Source organism: Pseudopodoces humilis, chromosome 29, assembly GCF_049639895.1.
Source record: "Pseudopodoces humilis isolate 2021_Gansu_Grassland_sample_001 chromosome 29, ASM4963989v1, whole genome shotgun sequence".
Taxonomy (NCBI): domain Eukaryota; kingdom Metazoa; phylum Chordata; class Aves; order Passeriformes; family Paridae; genus Pseudopodoces; species Pseudopodoces humilis.
The window spans coordinates 2,177,802-2,196,581 of NC_142228.1; the positions used below are offsets into that span (position 1 = coordinate 2,177,802).

At 54.2% G+C, this 18,780-nt stretch overlaps 2 protein-coding genes across 3 annotated transcripts; one reads left to right on the top strand and one right to left on the bottom strand.

Annotated features, from left to right (window-relative positions):
• On the top strand, positions 1-5,893 carry ZPBP2 (zona pellucida binding protein 2). The gene is made up of 8 exons (XM_005531420.2): positions 1-82; positions 976-1,053; positions 1,517-1,642; positions 1,959-2,120; positions 2,860-3,078; positions 4,223-4,308; positions 4,892-5,069; positions 5,605-5,893. The coding sequence occupies exons 1-8, from the start codon at positions 1-3 to the stop codon at positions 5,703-5,705; spliced, it is 1,032 nt and encodes a 343-aa protein (XP_005531477.2). The 3' UTR covers positions 5,706-5,893.
• Positions 5,894-11,244: 5,351 nt separating this feature from the next.
• Positions 11,245-15,743, bottom strand: LRRC3C (leucine rich repeat containing 3C). 2 transcript variants are annotated; one of them, XM_014260176.2, is made up of 2 exons: positions 15,671-15,743; positions 11,245-13,921 (listed from the first exon to the last, which is right to left on the bottom strand). In XM_014260176.2, exon 2 carries the CDS (start codon positions 13,865-13,867, stop codon positions 13,061-13,063), a length of 807 nt encoding a protein of 268 aa, XP_014115651.2. In that variant the 5' UTR covers positions 13,868-13,921; positions 15,671-15,743; the 3' UTR covers positions 11,245-13,060. The 2 variants fall into 2 exon arrangements, with proteins under 2 accessions (XP_014115651.2, XP_014115652.2); XM_014260177.2 differs by lacking the exon at positions 15,671-15,743 and adding an exon at positions 14,088-14,554.
• Positions 15,744-18,780: the final 3,037 nt, after the last annotated feature.

Consider the following 18,780-nt stretch of genomic DNA (forward strand, 5'->3'; position numbering starts at 1 on the left):
ATGGCGGGGGGCGGCGGGCGGACCCGCTGCCCCCCGGGCGCTCTCCTGGGCGTGGTGGCCGTGGTGGTGGCGGCGGGATGGGGTGAGTGGGGCTAGGGGTGGGATGCAGGGTTGTGCTTGTGTGGGGCCGGTCCTCTCGGAGGGTGGTAGAGGGGATCGGAGCCCGTCAGCGGGTCCCGCTCTGCTGAGTGTGGGGGGGAGTGCCCACAGAACCTTCCCTCAGAGTGGCAGATGGAGGCCCTGTTAGAGGGGACAGGGTGAGCTCCAGCGTCACCCCGCTGGTGGGTGTGGAGGACAAATGTCCCCAAAAAGCTTTAGCTCAGAGTGGGAGATGAAGCCCCCAAAAAGGGGACAGGTGGGCTCCATTAACACCCCATTGATGGGTACCGCTCCAGATGTCCCCCCAGAACCTTCCCTCAGAGTGGATAATGAAGACCCTTAAGAGGGGTTGGCATAGGTTCCAGTGACATCCCACTGTCCCCCAAGCCTAACCCCGGGACACAACAGTCAGGCAGGACCACCCCAGTGTGCCCATGGCCTGAAAAAAAACTCTATTTCCAATAATTTTCACCTCTCCTGGGGATTCTTGTCACAGAAACCTTTGTGGCCGACACTAGTCTGGTGTTCTGCAGAAAGGAAGGGGCTGAGAGATCCCTACCTTGTGTCATCTCAGGGTCACACTACAGAGCTTTTATAAAAACGTTATCATTTTTATAACTACTCCAGTTGTAAAGAGGAAGGCTCATCTGGTTTGGAACGTGATACATCCAGGCAGGTTTGTAGCATAGGCACTAAAACAATTAAAAAGTGACAGGTCAAAAACAAGGACTCCTGCTGGCTGCTAAGAAAAAAGCATCGGGAAAAAAGGAAAGTAAGACAAAAGAAACAAAACTAGGCAAAAAACAGGGTGAAATAAAGGATTAACAATCACACATTTAGACTGATCTCTAATATTCCAATTACTTTTCCCTATAGTGAGAGCAGAACCGAAGGAAGAGCAATCTGTTGATTTAATTGGAAAGAATGAAGTTTATGGTGACACCAGGCATGAAGGTAAATTTGTCCTTTTTTCTATCTATATCTAGTTTTCACTGGAATTTGGAGTTTTAAGCCCAGGGATCATTATGTAGCACCAGTACACGTGGAACCTTGTATTCACAGGAACAAGAAAAAGGAGATGAGGATGGAAATATATTTATCCCACAGTGCTGCTGGAAGCACTGATGAAAATTTAATATCTAAACGAGGGTTTCAGTGAAAAATCGGGTGCTTTTTTTACCTCCTGCACCACAGTTTGTGTGTGGGATACACGTGTCTCCCTCTAACAGTCAGCACCAGCCACACTGTGGACAGTTCCAGGATACTAATTAAGAACAAATGGAGATTAATCTTTAATATTACACTTTGCAAGTCCAAAACTGAAAAATACACTTTAAATACAATTTTTAATTAGGGGTTTTTTTTGTGATTTCATTCAATACCAGCATTTAAATCATTTCCTGTTTCTGTATTGCAGTGAATGTGTACGTTAAGGTGTTCACAAACAGCCCGTTCCTGGTCTGTATGGACTTGGCTCTTTCTCAAGAAAGAGTAATAGATCCCAACTATTTGTGGATTGGTCCAGATGGAAGAGATTTACAAGGTTAGTTCAGGCTAAAAATATCACATATTTTCCTTGTTTCTATTCACACCCCTCAGTGGTTCCAAATAGTTCCTTAGCCTTTTGCCAGATATTTCCACAAGTTCTGACATTAAACTCTGTTTCTCTTCTCCCTCTAAAAGTTCCAAATACTTGAGCTAAAAGGAAATTTGTAGTAAATCCTAAAAGTAATAAATTTTAGATCATTTCAGGTTAACACGAACCAGCATCATTATGCACAAGATCAAGACTTCATCTTCAAATATTCTAAATACATCAGAAAGTGGACATTTCCAGTAACCCAATATTTCTGTTTTAGGGCAAGGATATGTGAATCTGACAGAGTCAGGGAAGCTGATGGTGATGGGTTTCATGGTGTCAATGTCTGGTACCTACACTTGTACTCTCTCCCACAAAGTCGTTGAAACTACAACACAGGAAGAAACAGAAATTGTTGAAGCTTATAAATTCATGGTTTATGGTAAGATTGCTAAATTAGGAGCAAGTACATGGCCTTTGTAGATTGGCAGGTTTCTGTACTCTGTGTTTATTGCAATGCTTGATTTAAAAAACACCAAAATAATTAGTTAAAATTTTAACCCAGAATAGAAATTTTATTTTTTTTTATTTATACACACCCTCTCATGGTTTTGGGAAAAGTTTAATATTACTGATCCCAAGAATGCATGGCAATAAAATAATCTCTACCCTTAGGTACAGCATTAACTGCAAGAATTCCAGAGTTATCTGAGATCTGCATCCATCCCCTTCCATGTCTTGTAACTACTCTTCATCAACATCACTTCCCACCCACAACATAACAACCCAAAAATACTTGAGAAACACCAACTTTTAAAATAATAATAAAATTACTCCTACACCATAATTGCATAGAATTGGCACCAATCCATTTCAGACACACAGCTTTGTAGACATGCTTGTTCTGTGCCATTTTACTATTCACCTCCTGTTTTGTTTTTATTATTTGGGAACAGAATCTCCAGTAAGTACCTAAATTCCTGTATACCTCAAACTAAAATGTGTCTTACTATTGAGGCAGCTTTGTCAAGGACGAACATGTTGTGACATAATTAATGACTGAGCTTTATTTGTTTATTTAATTTTGAATAATAGCCCATACTTCAGATACAAAAAACTGATAATCTAAGATTTGATCTGTGATTACACCCCAGATTCACACCCAAGCTATTTCCTCCCAGCCTACAGGGAAGCTGACCATGCCTATCAGGTGTCTGTTCGCTTTAGCACAGTGCACTGCAGGCTGAAAATCAATGACTTGTTCGTAGACAAATTAGCCAAAATCCTCAGCAGCACCATCTCCTACCTGAACTGCCACATCACAGAGTCGTCCTACAAGTGCCACTCTATCAGGACACCAAAGAACAGCCTCCAGTATGAGCTGTTCGTTAATTTTCTAGGTAACCGATTTCAGTTATTTGGGAGGGATCATTTATTGTTATGAACAACTTGTGAGTGCTATAAACACTGAAGGACAGCAGAGTCAAGAGTACCTCTGAAAGTTGTTCTGGGGTCTTTGTTTTGTTTGTGTGTGGGTGGTGGGTTTTTTTGGTTAGTTTTTTGGGGGGGTTGTTTTTGTTTTTGTTTTCTGTTTGGTTGCTTGTTTTGGTGTTTGATTGGTTGTTTGGTCTGTTGTTTGGTTGTTTGTTTTGGGATTCTTTTTGTTTGGTTTGGGTTTTTTTTGGAGTCCCTGTATTTTTTTTTGTTACCCACAGATGGAGCTAAAACGCAGTTTTTATGTTAAAAGTAGCGTTCAACTTTTTACAATCCTAGCAAGGGCAGCTATTACCAAGGTTAGAGAGGATGGTCGGAAGGAGACAGCCCATAATATGCCCTAATGTCACTGTCATATTTCAGTTTTTAGTATTTGATTTTTAGTAAACCTGGGACCACTCTGGTTCTAGAATTATAGGATGGTTTGGGTAGGAAGGGACCTTAAAGCTCATTCAGTTCCCCTCCTGCCACAGGCAAGGACATCTTCCCCTAGACCAAGAGGAAAGTTCCATCCAATCCAGCCTTGAATTTTTTTCTTGATTCTAGGAAACTGCACAGAGCCAAAGCAAAAACCTCACAGCTCCCTCATGGCAATACTGAGGTGGTTTAACCTCACAAACAAACCAGCCCTGATGCAGCCTTGAGTTAGAGATGGTTTATCACTGAGGGAAGGAAGTTGTTCTTTAATTATCTGACCACTTTCACTCCTGTATCTGCTCTTACCACACACCAAGAGGGACCATCCAACAGGTTATCGAACAGTTTTGTGGATATTTTCCCCTAAGTAAAGTCAAGAAACTTTCATGACAAACTGGGGACCCAAAGATTTTTAGTTTTACATAAAACTTCAGCTCTTTTAGGACCCTGAGGGTGCTATGTGGGAAATTAGCTCCATTACCTCAGTTTAGCCTATTTCCCCCCTCATCCCCAATTTTATATTGGCTGACCTCTGACTCTTACTAAAAAAAGGAAGGAACTGGATAGAAACCACAAGGACCTAAATCTATCTTTTCCCCCCTTTTTCATGGATCTTTTTTGCTCCATCCACAGTCAATCCATTTTTACCAGAATGGGAAGAATTTTGCCACAAGGATCCTTACGACTGTGAAGATGTGACAAACAGGAAAGTCCAACAGGTTCTGTGTCAGTCACCTCGTGTCTTCTCTGCCTCTTTAACCCCCACCTCTGCCTTAGCTCCTGCAGATATGACTGGTAGTAATCCATCTTTACCCAGATTTTGTGGGATTAATACTGTAAATGATGATTTGTGGATTTAAAATAATTCCATTCAGGAAGAAAAATGGGTTTAGAAGTCAAATTGATACAAATAGCTTAAAAACAACAGTTAAAAAATCAGGCTCATTACTTGCTTTGTATTCGCTTATAATAATAAAGAAGGATAAACATTATTATTTGTATTGAACTCCCAGTCCTCTAAATGAAATTTTTAATTTATGATTTGGTCAATGGAATGCAATTTAAAGTAAGTCTACTGTAGCCAGTTTCTAAAATCTGTTCTCTCTGCCTTCTAAATATTAAATCCTGGGATCAGCTCACAACCTAGGTCTGATCCCAAGCTCCTTGAAGCCAAGGAAGACTCACAATTGAGGTGACAAGTCAGTGTGTGAAAATCAGGACTAGAAAATATTTCCTGATATTTTTAAATCAACAACAATCAACCAACCATGTTTTTATTCTCCCAATACTTCTGAATTTTAGGCAGCAGAGCGAATTGGAAAGTTTTTCCATCAGCTGAGGCACGATTTGAAGCATGAGTTTCCCACTGTTCCTACAATACATTACGTGGACAACAGCTTCTCCATGACTCCCATTGACAGCTGTCGTCCAGGTTTTGGGAAAAACCACCACACCCACCAGAACTGTGCCAGCTGCTGCGGTAAATATAAAATACATCCATTTAAATATAGCTCATTGATTTAAATATAGCTGATTAGCGCTGGGCACAGAGCTCTGGGGAGGATTAGAGAAATATTGGGGTCAAAAGCAGGGATATTTCTGTTCATCCTTTGGGAAGACATTCGCATTGTAGATTTAATGTAATGATAGGAAATGAGCCAGTGGAGCGTGTCAGTGCACTCACAGGTGTAGCTGCATTTCCAAGCAAAGTAGAAGCAGTGCAGTGGGGTTTTTTCCTTCCAGGTCACTTGTGAGTGACAGTCCTCAAGATCCAGAGCCCATAAGAAGCAATTCCCTTCATGGAAGTCCTGCTAGAAAATTCTCTGCTGATTTTTCAAGTTCTCTTGCAGCACCTGCTGCAGGTTGTAGAGTTGGGGGGATTTAGCCAGAGGTTCAGGGAGCTCTGGGAAGGGCAGGAGCTCCCACAGGACACTGGGAAGGCTCATGGGGATGTCTGCTGGCCCCCCTGAGATGGGGGGAAACTGGCTGGAACCCCAACTCTGTTCTCTTCACAGTGGTTTGTGGTCCTGGAACTTACAGTCCCAACAATGAGGTGACGTGTCGGACCTGTGCCAGTCCTCAAGCCAGAATGTACGGAGCAAAATCCTGCTATTAAACTGGCAGAGACTGGAAAACCAAAAAGCAGCTGTGAAAGAATTCTTGGTGTTGTGGTGTTCTTTTCATTTTAGCTGCCAATCCTGGAATCCTCTGTTCTCTTTGGAACAAAACATCCTCATTCGTACACCCCTAGGTTTTCCTGTGTTCAGGGACCCCTTAGACTGGAAAAAGCTCTGCTTAAAACACAGTGCTGATGCAAGGAAAGGTAATTAAATGGGAAAAAAAGGAAGTTTGTCACGTGGCTTAGTGCAGAGTCTGTTTCTTGGTGGTGACACCAGACACGCCACAGCTTTGTGCTGCTCAGAGAACACAAAGGAGCTACAAACAATTCCAGGCAGGATGGCAGGTGGCTGTGGTGGAGTTATGTGCCAGACTGACATATGCCAAAATCTCTGTGAGGAATTTCTAGCAGATATTAACACAAGTATTTGATCTTTGAGATTTAAAAGCATTATGTTCCCCCCTCCCTTCTTTTTTTTTTTTCCACATTTCTTTCACTGTTTCTGAAATGTTCCAGCCTGGGCCTGAGGAGAAAGGAAAATCAGGTCTCCAAGACAAAAGAGGGTGAGTAACAGATTACACAGCCCAGCATTCAGGAGGATTAAGGACCCAGGTTATGGTTGAATTCTTGTCCCCAGAATAAAGAGGGACCATTCCAGAGGGAAGCAGAGATTCTACAGAGCCTCTTCCACCTCCTCCTGCTGCATCTTCCCCTTCAGCTGCACCAAACCCTCACGTAGGGCCCGGCTGGCCCCAGGTGCTGTAGGAACAGACGATCCTTTTACACCAGCTGTGAATTCCTGACGAGTTCACCGGATGATACAAATTGCCAAAGCACTGAGCTAATGGGAACGTTTTCTTCCCAGAGAAACCTCACTCCAACCCGCTTTGGAAGGTTAGCTGCTGGATCTGCAGCGATCCATCACCCTGCTCACAGAGTGAGTAAAGATTATTTGATCACTATCAGGAACTTCATGTGTAACACCAACTGTTTCCAGCCCCAGCTGAGCCTCCCGTGGCACAGCTCCTGGAACACAGGCTTTCAGAGCTTCTTTCTAAGCTGTTCCCTGTGGGAGTTTCTACCTTCCAGACTCATTTTGTTGAGGGACATCAGAGGACTTTCTGTGCACACACTGAGCTGTGGAAAGCAGTGCCCAGCTTTCCTCCTTTTTTTCCCCAAAGGAAACGTAAGTCAAGAAAAAGAAGCATCTCCCACTCAATAACCCAAACTTCTTACAACATCTCAAAATTTCTTGGTGGGTATTCATCCAAAATTCGACCCGATTCAACCCAGTTTAACTTATCCATAGTGACAGGAACACAGCAGGAGATGGCACGGGCACAGACCCCGCTCCGAGCTTTTCAGAGTCATTACTTATTAAATACTGAGGAATAAAGTGTGCTGTAATGAGCATTTCCACTGCCCTTGGGCTGATTATCCTCGCTGCCAACTGGACACCGCGCACGGCTCAGGCTGAGACAGATGAAGCAGCGGGGCTCGGCGGTGCTGCCCGGTTCTCTTGGCCTATTTCAGCAGGAGGAAATGCCACATGCATCAGTTATGAGGGAAAAAAGCTCTAAGTACATACTAAGTGCTGTGGAGAGTCACAAATGAACTGTACTCCCTCCTAAAAGCTCTTACAGCACCTCTACTTCTTCAGTGGGCCTCAAACTGAGTGGGAAAATGGAGGAAATCCTTCCCTGTGAGGGTGGTGAGGCCCCAGAACAGGTTACCCAGGGAAGCTGGGCTGCCCCTGGATCCCTGGAAGTGTCCAAGGCCAGGTTGGGCAGAGCTTGGAGCCACCTGGGATAGTGGAAGGTATCCCTGCCTTGACAGGGGGTGCAGCTGATGAGTTTTAATGTCCCTTCCAACCCAAACCATCCTGGAATTCTATTATTCTAAAAGTAGAAAAATAGCTCAAATATTTAAGTATCACATTGCAAAGGAGTTTATGTCAGTAATTCTGTGGAGACTATAAAAACCTGACAGGAAGTGGCTTCTCTCTGACCTTTCCTGTGTGAAAGTCCTCTGCATCCGGCCAGAGCTGGGCGCCTGGAGCAGCAGCTGAGTCTTTTGTTGCTGACACCATCCCTCACACCTCTCCTCCCTGTCACACCTCGGGATATACAAATCCCTGTGATCAACTCTCACCTCAACTGTTCCCATCCCTCTCTACCTCCCACAGCTGCAGCAGCTTGTGAGGAACTGCAAAATCCTTTCTCACTGCTTTAAACCCTCCTCAAATCCTTCTCTTCTGCTTGGCTTTGGCTGTACAGGAGGAATCATGGAAACCTGGGCTGTGCCTGATGCTCTTGGTGATGTGGAGCAACTCCATCACCCCTGCAAGGCTCAGCCCTTTGAACCTCCACTTTAACCTGCCCTGGTCCCACAGTTCCCACCTCACTCTGTGCCAAGGTCCTCTACAACACCCTGAGAGCACTAAGGAGTCCTTACAAATAATAAATTTAGAACGTCAAACTTCCTGTCCTCTTCTCCACACAGACCTCTTGGATCTCAGCACATACTGACAGCACACGAGAGCTTTGAAACATCCACAAATGGCAAAAATAACAGGAATAATCTGCCAGCTGGAAGCTGCAGCCCATTGTTTTCCCATCAGAGCTGCCTGGAACAACCTACTTGAGAAACACTTAAGGAACACATGTTCAAACATCCACTGCAGAGTTGCAAGTTGTGATGGGACTCATCCATCGGGTGACAGTGACACTTCTGCTCCGGTGGGGAAGTTGTCTTAACTGCCTGCAGCAGCTTCACTAACCCACAACTGAGATTTTCCTCTAAATTTAAGCCAGTAGGAGTTGAAGGAACCACAGACCTAGCCAGGACACAGCTCGTGGCCCCCGCTCGCAGGTGATAAGGACAGGGGCTGTGGGAAGATTGGCACATCCCAGGCACTCAGCACACCTTGTGGTGCAGCCCTACCTAATCCAGCCCCCAGGAATTCCTCCAAGGACACTTCCAGGAGCTGTTTTGGTGGAAAGTTGTTTGAAAACAAAGCTTAACCAAAAGTCAAGGGTGTTCTAAGAGTGCCCAGATTGCACTGAAGGTGCCACAGCCACAGGCCACAGGTGCTTCCACAGGAGGATGAACCTGAGCCCCAGACCATGAAGGCTGACGGCCCTGGGTCTCCTGAGAATACCTGAAACTATAACATTTCCCTCTGAGATGGAAAACTTTGATGGTCATGCAACTTTATTAATTGGTACAACTTCATCTTAGAAGAGCAGCTGTCGGAAAATGATCCCCGGACTCAGCCATGCCTGCCTTGGACGAGTGATGAGAGTGAAAAATCACCAGGGAGTCTGGAAGGGAGTGTGTGGCTGGCTGAACCACTGAGCTCTCTACCACAGGCACAGGAAGTGCTATTGTGATTTTTAGCTCGGCTTCATTTTCCTACCCACTGAAATTAAATTTTCTTCTGCCCAAGCCCAGTGACCGCACGATGTGCCCAGCAGCCTTCCTAGAACCACTGGTATCATCAGATTAATGAGTTCTGTGCAGGCAGTGAATAAGGATGATTCATTATTGGCAGCAACGCAGCTGTACATGGATTTTTTTGGGGGGTGAAAAGAAATAAATAAGGTCCCTGAGTGAAAGGCGGGTGATGAAGTGTAGCCTGGCTTTAATCCCAGTGTAATCACTGCCATCACTCCTAATTATTGATAAATATTTTTCTAATTGTGGAAATTAAACAATTAGACATCCTTCCTTCCCCCTTGGAAATCTAATCAGTTCAAAGTTCAGGATGCAGTCTGGGGCCGCTGCTGCAGAACACGTTTCACTCATGGGCAGGGAAAAACAGGGCTTCTCCCAAAATTTTCCCAAAACTTTCTCCCCAGATTTTCTCCCAAAAGCTCCCCGCTGCTACCAGCCCTGCTGCTAGGAGCATGGACTCATGGGCAGGGTGTCCCTTGGCATTGGATACCCTGGGGGTTTCCCAGGAGCACTCCTCCATCCCTGTGCTCCCAAGGGATTTCAGGACCAAGTAGGGAAAGAGTCACCCCTGCCAAGCGGATTCAGGTCGTAGATCTTGCCCCAGTGACACGTTTTCCTCCATCCTGGAGAGGAGAACAGGCCAGTTAATGACCAGGCAGGCAGAGCTCCTTGGAAGTTAATAACGGAGATTTACCAGCGTGCAGGAACGCACAGAAGGAGGTCACGCTGTTAATTGTCCTGCTGCTGATCCCTGCAGATAAATCTACCCAGAGAGGGGTATTGAAAGGAATGTTTCTAATTCCTTGCTGAAGAAGTGTTGCCTTTAACACTGAGCCCCTTGTACCCACCGTGCCGAGTGTGTTCTCAGCAGGATCTGGTCCACAGCACCTCACAACTGGAAAGAGTGGGATGAGAAAAATCCCTCCTTGAGAGTTAAGCCATCTGACAAGCAGTGTCCCCCTGTTCCAAAGACCCCACGTTGGCCACAGCACCCCCAAGAAATATCTCCATAAACCCATTTTTCTGTTCTTCCCCATTCCCTGTCACACCTGATTAAATCTCTGACAGTACTGACAGCCTAAATCCAGCATAATTCCATCCATCCCAGAACAAGTAACCTTCCCAAATCTCACTGCAGATTTTTGTTAAGACTTCTTATGTATTTTATCCCCCTGTACACCCACACAGGCCAGTGGCTGTTCCACATCCAGACAAACCCCTGGAATCCATTTCCTTTCCCCCGTGCTCATCAGTGTGGGCTGCAATGAGCCTGGTGGTTTCCATCCAAGTAATTCCACAGACGGGATCCAGAGCAGGGCTGACGCCGAGGGACTCAGCATCATCCAGCCCAGTGACAGGGGACACCGGCAGGGCTCCGGGGAGCCACGGCCCCACGGACAGGGTGGCAGCTGGGGCCACGTGTCCTGCGTCTCCCCCAGCCCTCCCCAGCTGCTCCGGGAGCCGCGGGACGAGAATCCCCAGGGAGTGACCGGAGCGGGGGACGGCAGCCATCTGCTCCAGAGCCCGGGGTCTGCGTCTGGAGACAGCCGAGTGACAAACAAGGTTAATGTCCCACGAGCAGGAGCTGTCACTCTGCGTTAGGACCCGGGTTTCACCTTCCATGGCACAAGACTCCAGCGCGGATCATGCGGGAAGAGGTGCCGGCAAACCGGGTCGGGGCTGTGACGGAGGTGCCTCTTGTGGGGACCGGCTGGACCGTGGTGTTGGAAGGACCCGTCCCTCGGGGCCGTCATGATCCTGCCCTTGTGCCACGCGATGCCGGGGGCTGCTCCTGGGAGAACAGGAGGGCAGGGAGCGGAGCCGAGCCCTGGGAAACCGCTCCACGGGGTCCTGGGTGTCGCGGGGACCGGCACGGTGCCAGCGACCTGAGCCGAGCCGCGGGTGTTCATTATTGAAGGCTGGGGCAGGGTTACCGGAGGGACGGGTGTCCTGTTTCTTCTGCAAGCGCCTGCCCACAAAGACATCGGCTGTCGCCAGCACCTCCGTCTTTCCTTTGCAACCACAACGTCACCAGGGCCCGGTGATCCACGGACACACACACACACCAGCACACGCCGGCCACCGGCTCCAAAGTAAAAGACAACTTTATTGTCGTATAAGACAAAATTTAGTTAGAACTAAAATGTCCCTTAGCCCAAACACGGACGGGTCGGGTGGTTCCGGCATCCGCCGTGCTGCTGACACAAGCGGTGGCCTGGGGGGAGCAGCCTGGGGGGATTCAGTCGGGTCCCCCCAGCCCCTTTTCTCCTCAGCCGGTTGTAGAGGGGGAAGGAGCTACAGGGGCTGCAGGGACGCCCAGATGGGAGCTGGGGCTGAGGTGTTTGTGCGTTGCAGAGCTCCTGCTCTGTGCTGGAATTAGGCACTTGTGGAAGGGCGGGGGCCCTGCTGCTGGCCAGCTCAGTCCCACGGCTCCCACCGGCACCGGGGCACCAGGGGACAGGCAGAGCCCTGCCTGCACCGCAGTGTGCTGCCCACACGTGGGGCTGAGGCTGGGCCTCGCAACAAGGCAGGTCTGGCCTGGTACAGAGGAGGTTCCAGCAGCTTTGGTTGGTGCTCTTGGTGAGTTAAGGCAATTTAGCATTGGTTGGTTTAAAAAAAGGCCAAAACCAGCAAAACCAGATGTCCCAGAGGCCAGACAGGCAGGTGGAAGAGTCTGGGGCTACTCTGGCTTTGCTCTTGAGTTGCCACTTGGACCCTGCATGCCCAAAAAGTGGGCACTGACCCCTGCCTGTCCAGCCCTGTGCTCAGCATCACCTCCACTGCTGCCACCAGGAACCTGCAGCCCGATACTGGAAGTGTCAAGAAGGGACTTTGGGATATTTTAGGGGAGATTCAGGCTCCTGACAGCTGTGTGGGAGTGGGGAGAGGACAGAGGAGCTGTGGCAGCTCCCTCTGTCCTGCTTCCCATCACAGTGACCGGTCAGCAGCTTGTGAGGTGGGAGCTCCCCTCTGGCAGTGACACGAGCAGATGGCCAAGGGTGCTGCAAACACCCTCCCACGCTGTCCCCGAGAGCACCGAGGGGAAACCCGCTCCCCCAACAACCCAGCAGGGCTGGACCCGCTGTCAGAACCCGTAACTGCCCCTCCATCAGCACCCACATTTCCTTGGCAGCCTCAAAGGGTTCTGCCCCAGGGAGTTCATTCCTCGTTTGGTTCTCGTTCCCCACACTCAGATGGGAAAGGCCCTGGGTTTGCCCATCAGCGATCCCATGTCTGAGTGGAGACCCCCACACCCCTTGCCCCACCTGGCCTGACAGTGCCGGGAAAGGGGCAGGGAGATGAATCGGAAGATGGGGCGGCACCAACCGCTGTGTTCCCACCCCCTGCCCCACCTCTTGGTCCTGCTGGTTGCGGTCTCAGCCCGTGACCCTGCAGGGCCAGTGACCTGGCAGGGCGCTGGCCTTGCACCTGCACTGCTCCTCCCCACTGCCCTCCCAGCAGGGATCCAGGCCCAGGCTGCCCTGGACTGCCAGACCATTCCTTGGGCAGCCAAGGGGGAGCCTGGGAGAGATGAAAACACCAATTCCATTAATGCCCCAAGGGATCTCTGCAAAGGAAATATAAAAAGTTTTAGATGAAGTCCAAATGTCCAGATCAGTCGGAGCAATGGCCACAAGCCAGGAGCTGCTCTGGGTCCTCCGTAACTTGGGAGGATGCTGCAGATGCTCCATGCTCATGGCTGATATCCATCCCTGACCTCAGCCACCAGAGCCAGGGACTCAGCAACCGTGGCTGCTGCTGCCAGGAGGAGAACAGAACATCTGAGGAGAACAGAATCCATGAGCATCTCTGTGCGATGCCAGTGGCCGGTGACAGCCCCTGGCGTGGCCGGTCCACAGCTCCATTCGTCCCCATGTCCTGCAGGATGCTGGTGCTCACACCACAGTGCTGATGGTGGAAGACTCCTCCGATCGCCGCTGCTTGCTGGGCAGTGACTTGAGATACTCCAGGTGTCGTCGGGCGTCCTCCTGGTTCTGCCGCACGTAGTAGACCAGGTAGGAAATCACCATGGCGAACCAGCCGAACATGGTGACCAGCATGGCGATGTCCGTGGTCTTCTTGTACACGTTGCAGAAGTCCGTGTCGGCAATGACCTGCAGGAAAGCTTTGCCGACGTGCTCCTCCTGCGTGGAGGAGTCGCACACGATGCCTCCTGAGGAGTCAGCTGCCAGTTCCACAGCGCGGATCAGCTCCTGCAGCCGACAGTCACACAGCCATGGGTTGTTGGACAGGTTTACCTTGGCTTTCAGGTTGCTAAAGGCGTCTTTGCTGACCGACACCAGCCTGTTGGAAGACAAGTCCAGAGAGTGCAGGTGCTCTGCCAGGCCCTGGAAAGCCCCACTTTCGATTCTGGCGATGGCGTTGTGGGACAGGTCCAGCTCCAGCAGGAGTGGCAGGTCCCGGAAGGCATCACGAGGCAGGAAGCGGATTTGGTTGGAGTCCAGGTAGAGCTTGTTGGTGTCATTGGGGATGTCTCTGGGGACCTCGGTCAGCTGAGCATTGCTGCAGCGAAAGGTCTTCAGCCCCTCCTCTTCTGAGGGGTAACAGCCCTTGGGGAAGGCAGCGGCGGGGTGGAGGCAGGAACCCAGGAGGAGGAGGAGGAGGAGGAAGAGGAGGAAGAGGTTCTGCAGGTGCAGTCTCATGGTGATGGGGCAGAGGACAACCCCCCGTGTCACAGTCATGGTGCTGCACTGCCTTCCTCACACCCACAGTGGCTTCAGCTGGACTTGGCACATCTGAGACAGGGACAACAAGGGGACAGTGTCAGGCTAGGGGAGATGGGGCAGAACCGTCACTGCGCTGCCGTGAGCACCACGTCTGACCCTAGCCATGAAGCAGGGACAAGGACGGGGACCGGGACAGCCTTCATGGCTCACGCTTTCCCCCGTGCTCGGCCATCACCTCGCTCTCGGTTCCTACGTGGCAGGATCAGGCCCCAGGGGCTGGGCACGTCTCCTGCGCCGGCAGCTGGGTTGTAACAACCGGAGACGCTCGGGCTGAGCCAGAGGCGGGGTGAGCTCCCGCCCTGCCAAGGTCACGGCGCCGCGATCGCTGCTCGCAGGAGGCCGATGCGTCCTGCGGCGGCCGGAGAACGCACCAGCCTGAGCCACGGCTCCGGGCGAGCGGCCGCTGCAGGCGGCCCCCGGGGAATGCCACGGAAAACATGTGCAGGCAGCGGCTCAGCAGGTTCCTGCTCCCGGCTCCACTCTCCGGGAGTGCCCGGGGCACACGCGGACATGCGGCGGGTTTTCTCCTTCCGAGGGGACCGGCACAGGTGGGTGCTGGGTGCTGCTGTGCTCTACCCACTGCCACCCCACCGTGGGGTCGGGCGGCTCACACCACCCCGTAACCATGGGCCCCATCCAGCCCTTGATTCCGGAGGGGAAAAGCGTCAGCAGGAAAGAAACAAAAACAGAAAAAGGAAATTCACTGGAGCTGAGCGTGCAACGAGTTCCCAGGGTGGTGGCAGCAGATAAGGGCCATGTCTGAGAGCTCCGAGCGCTACCCGGCTCTCTCAGCCCCGGCTCCCACCACATCCAGGGGTCCCAGCCTGTCCCTGCGCCGGCCGTGGCAGCGGAGCTCTGGAGGCAATATCCAGGTGCTCTCCCACCATCCCACAGCCAAAGCCACTGGCGCTAACAGGCGCCTGTGTCAGCCGGTCAGGCAGAGCTCAGTGCTGCGGGAGACCCGAGCTATGCCACCAGCAAAGCTGCCTGCTGGCCCCACTGCTCCCCGGAGCACCCCAACACCGGCAAACGCGCTTCGGGGTGCTGACCGTGGGGTGTGGTGCAGAGGTGGCCATCCAAGGGTGGTCCCCACAGCACAGGCAGGTGAGCACCCCGAGGGCTGGGCACTGTCACAGAGCCCTGCCACGCCGACACACCCCAAGGTCACACCTGTGCAGACCTGACCCCTGCACTGCCGGAGCCCCGGGATCCAGGAGGGTGCCGAGAGGGAACCAGAGCTCAGGACACATCGCTGGCACCGGGACCCCGAAGATCCACACTACACCAGCCCCCCAAGTCTTCCAGAGGTAACCTGGGACAAACACAGCCCCTTGGTACCCTCTTCCCGCTGCCCGGGAAACCACCGGAATGAGCCGGGACCCGGTGTCCAGGGAGGGGGCTGATTCGTCCACGGAACAGGGACACCCCTGCGGGTGGGATGCGGACCAGGCACGGCGACGACAGCCAGCCCTTGCCCCACCGCGGGCAGCCAGCAACAGGGCTCGGGGATTTCCAGCCCGACCCCGGGGGTCGCTGCCAGCCCCAGAAAATGCGGCTGAGGAGCGGGGGCAGGGCGGACGCCAGGATTCTCCGTGAGCCCGGGGATGCCCGGGGATCCCCCCGGCTCCGCTCAGCACCGGGGGCGTCGCAGGCGAGGGAAGCCCCGGTGCTTCCCCGGGGGAAGATCTGCTCTGCGCGGCGCTGCCAGCCCTCCCCTCCCCGCCTCCCGCCCCACCGGAGGTCCCGTTGCGGACTCACCTGCCTGTGCAGCCCCCGGCGGCGGAGCGGCCCCGCGCCCCGGGCCGGAGCGGGCGCGCCCCGCGCAGCGCGGCGGCCCCGGAGCCGGCGGCGGCGGCGGGGCCGGTGGGCGGGATCCTCCGCCCGGGCCTCCCCGGGGCTCCCCGCCCCCGGCCCGCCCCGCCGGGGGGGCCACGCAGCGCCGAGCACCCTCTGCCCCGCGCCCGAAGCCTTCCCAGCTCTCACCCCCCGGGGGAAGAGCTGCCCCGGGTCCTCAGGCAGGGAGGCGCGGAAAGACACCGGAGAGACCCGGTGAGGAGCTGCCGAGACCCCCGAGCCAGGGGCAGCTGGTACCGGGGCGTCCCGAGGCACTCCATGGCCTCCGCCCCGCCGCCTCCCCGCGAACTCCGGTGGGAGACCCCCGGGTCTGCCCGGCCTCCCGGGCCCTCGGTGCCCCCGGTGCTGCCTCCGCAGCCCCTCAGGAATCCCCTCATCCCCTCCCCAGCTCTTTGGGGGGAGCAGGACCCCCCTACTCTCACTCCGGCGGGCTCACGGTGCCTCCCCCCGCCCTGCACCGGCATCGCTTACTCGGGGAAACCCGACCCGCGGCGGCGGCACCGGGCGGTGCGAGATCCAGGCGAACCGGAGTGGGCCCCCAGCCCAGCCCCCAGCTTTCCAGGCCGGGGACCGCCGGGCTGGGCTGCGGCTCGGGGTCCCGCCGCCCCGGGGCACCGGCGAGGCTGGCTCAGGACCATGGAGAGCGGCAGCCGTTACCGGGCCCCGGGGCCGCCGGGAGGGACGCGGCTCCCGCTGGCCCGGTCCTGAACCTCCGCGGCGGGACAGCCCGGCCCCGGGCACTGACGTTGTCCCGCTGCTGAGGGAGGATAAACCGTTTAGGAGGCGCCTGGCCTGGATCTCGCCTCATTTAGGAAAAGGAAACCTGACGGCAGCCAGACACGGCCTCTGACAGATCCTCCCCGGAGACCCCTCGCTTTCCCCGGAGCCCCCCGCGCTCCGCCGGGGCCAGGCCATTTCTGAGTCTGGCACCCTGGAAGTGTTCAAAAAACATGTGGATGTGGTACTTGGGGATATGGTTTAGTAGAGAAGGTGACAGTGCTTGGTTACTGATTGGAGTCGATGATCTTAGAGGTCGTTTTGATGTTTCCGTGCCTGCAGCCAAACCCGATGCCGGACCGGTGCCGGGCTCACCGGGCAGGGTTGTCCCGGGACGCTGCCGGGAGCCCGGCAGGCAGCAACCGGCAACCACAACTGGTGCTCTTCAGCACTTCTTTGGCATCTCCCCGTTCGGCCGGGGAGCGGAGCAGCCCTGTGCTGCCCATCACCGTCCCCAGCGCCGCCGGGAGCTGTGCACGCAGCGGGAGCAGGGATGGCCATGTCGGGATGTGGCGGCTCCGGTGACACAGCCACCCGCCGCGGGACGGGGCCGAGGGGCCAAGGGGACAGGAAGGGGCATGGGGGGACTGAGCTGGGACCCGGAGAGGCGGTGGGCGATCCCGGCAGTGGGAGCAGCCCCAGGGCTGCACCCCACGGGGGTCCCATGTGGGGGACACGGCACCCACCAGCACAAAACCTGCAGTGCAGCACGACCCGCGCGGACCCTTCCCACCGCAGGATGGCTAAAAATAGCTGGCACCGGCTTCTCGCTGCCACCACGGAGCTAAATATAACCGGCATCGACCGGGCAGCGGGACCGGCAGCCGGCAGAGCGGGAGCTGAGCACGGCCCGGCACCGGCAGGGGCTGGGAGCGAACGAGGCCTAGGAATCCACACGGGAACAGCCCCCCTGAGCACAGGGAGAGCGCGGGGGCAGCTGCCGGTGAGCGGATGGGACCGAATCCCCCCAGGGAACTCCCCGCCCCCAGTGCCGGTGTTCCCTGGGCGGGTGAACGCGGTGTGGGGAGCCCAGGGAGCGGGTCGGGGCCCCCCCGCGCTGCACCGGCAGCGGCGGCTGCTGCATCACGGAGAGCGATGAATATTTATGGGTTTAAAAATAGCTGCTGCATTGTGCTTCCCCCTCACGTGCGGAGCCAGCGGGGTGCGGGGAAGCTGCTAAATTAGATGTCACCGCGCAGAGAGCTGCTCAGTCAGGCAGGAGCAGGATAAAAATAGAGCCTGCTGTGCGTGCGTGGATCTCCTGCAAAGCAGGAGCGGATCCCGTGGGATCCCCCGCCTCCGCACGCCGGCATCCCCGCACCGCTCCCTGCCAAGAGGGCACCGCAGAGGAGCCGGGAAGGGACAACGCGGTTCTACCGGGTGGCAATCGGTGGCTTTTCATCTGCTTTACCCCACATGTGCTTCTCCCTGCGCCCAAAGCCCTCTGGAGGCAGACATTGCTCTGGCTCCGGCAAGTGACCCCGTGCCCTGCCAGCAACACGGTGGCAGCATGTGACACCCAGGCAGCCCCGGAGCCCGCGGGGTGTCCGTGCTCTCGCCGTGCCCTGTCAGGATGTGCGGCTGGAGCCGGATGGATGCAGACAGGGTCAGGACACACGGCTCAGCGTGGAGGCACAGAGACACTCAGGGAACCTCAATGCTGTGACTCCACCTGGGTCGACGCCCAAGCCCACCGTGGGCAGTGCCGAGCTGTCTGTGCCAGCTGGGGGCTGCGAGTGGCGCCGGCACAGCCACACGTGCGGGCAGCCGGGAGAACCTCGCTCGGGCTCCGCACATTGCCAGGGGCTCTGCTCGGCTCCAGGCGAGGGATTTGCAGCCCAAAGCGGCTCCGGCGCTGCCCCTCCGCTGCTGGAAGAGCCGGCAGAAGGCACATACAGAGCCCTGCACAGATGGCTGTGGCACCCGTGGGCCGTGCCAGCCCCACGCGATGAGCTTTGATGGTTGTGCAAACAAAAGCGGAGCCAGATGGTCTCCCCCGCGCTCCAGCACCGGAATCCTGCGTTCGCTCCCAGCCCCGACCTTGGCCGGGTGTCCTGCAGCGCTGCCGGCCTGCCCGGGCTGTCTGCACAATGCTGCTGCTGGGATTTTCATGGTATCACGGAATCAGAATGGTTTGGGTAGGAAGGGACTTTAAAAACCACCCAGTCCCACCCCCTGCCATGGGCCGGGACACATTCCAGTATTCCAGGACGCCCCAAGCCCCCTCCAGCCTGGCC

Excerpts from the sequence above, each read along its gene's own strand:
- ZPBP2 (XM_005531420.2), top strand. The coding sequence starts at position 1 with ATGGCGGGGGGCGGCGGGCGGACCCGCTGCCCCCCGGGCGCTCTCCTG. Across the intron at positions 83-975 it reads GGTGGTGGCGGCGGGATGGG|TGAGAGCAGAACCGAAGGAA; the intron begins GTGAGTGGGGCT and ends TTTTCCCTATAG. Across the intron at positions 2,121-2,859 it reads TTATAAATTCATGGTTTATG|CCTACAGGGAAGCTGACCAT; the intron begins GTAAGATTGCTA and ends ATTTCCTCCCAG.
- LRRC3C (XM_014260176.2), bottom strand. The coding sequence starts at position 13,867 with ATGACTGTGACACGGGGGGTTGTCCTCTGCCCCATCACCATGAGACTG.